General features: G+C 44.0%; 1 protein-coding gene across 1 annotated transcript; it reads left to right on the top strand.

Annotated features, from left to right (window-relative positions):
- The first annotated feature begins 307 nt into the window (after positions 1-307).
- On the top strand, positions 308-3,421 carry LOC112912297 (thymosin beta-15A). The gene is made up of 3 exons (XM_025989019.2): positions 308-721; positions 1,786-1,902; positions 2,997-3,421. The coding sequence occupies exons 1-3, from the start codon at positions 637-639 to the stop codon at positions 3,029-3,031; spliced, it is 237 nt and encodes a 78-aa protein (XP_025844804.2). The 5' UTR covers positions 308-636; the 3' UTR covers positions 3,032-3,421.
- Positions 3,422-3,800: the final 379 nt, after the last annotated feature.

The raw sequence follows: 3,800 nt of genomic DNA, 5'->3' as shown, positions 1-3,800 counted from the left end.
ACGCAGAGACATAGGCAGAGGAAGAAGCAGGCTCCATGCACCGGGAGCCCGATGTGGGATTCGATCCCGGGTCTCCAGGATCGCGCCCTGGGCCAAAGGCAGGCGCCAAACCGCTGCGCCACCCAGGGATCCCCCAGGGGAGAGGTCTTGAGTAGAGGTGAGACCAAGGGCTCAAGCCTACAAGACAAAGCAGGGGGTAGGGGCGAAGGGGCGGGCCTGGGATCCATCAGCCAATCAGAGATGGCTGGGGCGTGGCCTGACCCACAGCTTATCACTGCAGGGTCCCGGGTGGGAAGGCTAACCTCGTCCTGTGTGTGGAGCCGCGTGGGTCCGAAGTTCGGCTTTCTTTTGTCTTCAGGCCATCAGGCGAGGAGGACATGTGGTCCTGCTGGAGCCAGAAGACTATGGGGTCAGGAGGGCACAGTGGCTGCGGGGCCGGGGCTGACGGTCCCTCGGGAACTGGAGGAACCGGGTTGGGACTAGCGTTTTGTAACTGCGCCTCCTGGAGAGTCCACGTTTTTGTTTTCTGCAGCGCCGCCTTCTGCACTTTACAGAGTCCTCGCTGGGTGGGTCCTTGGAAGGCCCAAAAGGGCGGCCCCTCAGAACTGCCGGTACACTGTGGCTGCCAACTGGAGGATGGGAGGACGAGGAGTTTGGGGGGTGCCCGGAATGGGCCGTCTGGGGCCCGGCCCTTCGTGCTTTTCCTTCTTGTGGTCAAAAGGTGGGCTTCGCACCTGACAACAATGATAGTTATCTTAAAATGTAAGCAAACTGCTCCGGACAAACGGGCCCATGCGCCCAGCCTTTTATGGTTTGTTAGTCCCTGTTTCCCTCCCTCTGGAGATGGGCATCTGACAGCTCGTTAGAGGAGGGTCTTAGGGTGACCTTGATGGAAGGGAGGCATATTCAGGACTTCTGGCTGCTTGGGGGCCTCACCATTCTACTCTGGGCACTAGATGTGCCTTACCCCTACCAGGATGGGACCAGGCACGTACTGGACAGCTCGTTTTCCAATCTCTGGGGTCTTCTGTTGTCTCAGCTCAGAAAAATCCAGGATGGTCACAGGGCGCCTCATTTCCTAACCTCTCCTTTTTCAAAGAAAACATGATGTAATAAAATCAACTCTATTTGGCTTATCCTATTCTGCTGAAGTCATTGGGTCTGATCCTAATTAGCTGTGCCTTCTTACAGCATTGACAAACCGGCGCCATAAGGAGCTATTATGAGACATGTAATTAGTTACAGCTGGATTAAATACCCTCCCTCTCTTATTGTAGCTCCTGAATCTGCTATCTTTGGGCAGATAAAGTGGAAAGAAACTAGTACAACGCTTCTTGTCTGCTGCTCCTATCCCCCCAAAAGTAATTGACTAGAAAGTGAAGATGTTCAAATAGTGCTATCTCCTGTTACAAATTCATCAGCTGGTTAAACATAGTCCTTATTTTCTTTCTTCTATCCCTATCTGCTCATGTGTTTCTATCACCTTCATTTTATCTTTGCTGTGATTTTAAGAGTCAGACATATTGACTCCAGTCTCTAGAGCATCTTGGTTTCTGGTGCATCCTGATTCAGTGGTATTTACTGCTTATCAGAAATAGGGTAATGACATGGAATAAAAAGTATTCTAATAAAAATACGACTTTTCTAAGATCTGCTGCTTGTTTCCTGTTGAAAATCAGCAGGTAAAATACACATTAATATTAAATGTGAGAATTTTGGCTGTTACTCCTTAGTCTGAAAATAGTTCTACCAGATAGGTTTGTTAAAAGTTTTTTTTTTCCCCAGTCTGTCTTTTAGTCAAAATGAGTGATAAGCCAGATTTGTCTGAAGTGGAGAAGTTTGACAGGTCAAAACTGAAGAAAACTAATACTAAAGAAAAGAATACTCTTCCTTCAAAGGAAAGTAAGTTATGGGGACTTTCTAGTTGAGACAAACAATGGTGAAAGTTTATAAGTCAGTAAACAAACTCTTCTTGTAAACTTTGCCACAGAATAAGCAATTAAAATACCAATGTATTTAATGCAGCATCTAAATATATCAAATAGTTGCTTCTTACCTGGCTTATATAAGTGGTTCTCACAAAATAGACCCTAGTAGTAATGGGAGAATTAAAAAAAAACTGTTTTTTTTTTTTTTTTGTTGTTGAAAAAATTACTAAAAGCCACATTAAAACCAATCTTGAGATATTGGACTCAGTATTAGAAACATTTTAGTTTTGTCCAGTTTTTGGTTATTTGCCATATTTATGCATCTAACAATTTGGGTCTGTGATCTCATCCCTAAAGAGCCATATTAACATTGTGGTTTTGGCATTCTCTACCTGATGACAAGATGAGGTGGGATAACCAGGTTAGCTCTTGAGTATACTCAAGTGTCTCAGGGATCAAGGGATCAGTTTTGATCTCCTGACTTAGTCTGCTGGAGAAACTCCAAACCAAGCGTCACCTTTTTTTTTTATTTATGATAGGCACACAGTGAGAGAGAGAGAGGCAGAGACACAGGCAGAGGGAGAAGCAGGCTCCATGCACCGGGAGCCCGATGTGGGATTCGATCCCGGGTCTCCAGGATCGCGCCCTGGGCCAAAGGCAGGTGCTAAACCACTGCGCAACCCAGGGATCCCTAGTCATATTTTTTCATGTCAGCATTATTTGGAAGTTCCAAAGTCAGTCAAAATTGTCTGAAATGGTATAACTTTCTAATTGTATAAGGATAGATAAATCTGAAGAAAATGCTTCAGCCTCCTCATTCTTAAAATAATCTGTGGGGAAAAAATGGCAACAGCATAGATTTACCTCTTAAATGGGAAAGACTCTGCAGTTGTAGATTTTAATGAACATTCAGGTGATGCACACACACACACACACACACACACACACACTTGGTATGGCAGCCTTTAGTGACTTGGGAAAGTGCTTTTGGGGAAGAAATTGAACTTAATCTTAGGAAAGTACCTTCTTAATGATTTGTTTATGTTTGTTTTCTTTTTTTCCCCCCAGCCATCCAGCAGAAGGAGTGTGTTCAAACTTCATAAAATGGGAATTTCCTCCTAAGAGCAGATTTCAACATTTCCTGAGTGTCTCGGTTTGAGGCTTTTTCTTTTCTAAACCTATGTGCTTGTAGAGATTTTAGGCATCTTCTGATGTCTTCACACCTATGCTCCCTGGCTAAGAGGTCAGGAGTAGCCAATCTTCCCTTATATTCATTTTTAAACCTTCCATTAATGCATATATTCCAGGTGGCAAACATTGACAATAATCACACCATTGATGACCTTAGTGTATGAAGTCCTTTCACCCCCTAAAGGATAAGTTACTTTTAACCTTCTACAATGGGTGCCTCCATTGCTCCATAATCTTCATGAAGTGGCATGCATTTGCAGCTTCTCACAGTTTATATTCATTTCAAATGTAGCAATAAAATAATAAATACAGTCAATATGTTAAGCCTCCTGTGGTACATTCCTTGTGGTCTTCTAAGGAATGAAAGTACCAAGGGTACTATTTTTAGCCAAACAATGGTTGCAGGAAAGACACTTTGGCAGATCATTCACATGGAATAGGCTCTCTACTGTCCAGGTGCAGTGGGTCCTGACTTAGTGATGGTAGGTGCTTTTTCCTTACAGTTGGAATCATACGATTCAAGAACCTTGGAAGAAGAGGTCATGTGGACTAGCCCCCTTATCTCGGAAATGAAAAAATAAGAACATCTGAAGTGATGATCTAAGGTGAATAAGAGCTGGAAATTTAGCTGGGCTCTCTTGCTTTCTTGAATGTGCTTTTAAACTTAATGGAAAGAGATGC

Source organism: Vulpes vulpes, chromosome X (genome assembly GCF_048418805.1).
Source record: "Vulpes vulpes isolate BD-2025 chromosome X, VulVul3, whole genome shotgun sequence".
Classification (NCBI taxonomy): Eukaryota; Metazoa; Chordata; class Mammalia; order Carnivora; family Canidae; genus Vulpes; species Vulpes vulpes.
Note: the sequence above shows the minus strand (reverse complement) of the source record. Positions and strands in the feature narration are given on the sequence as shown.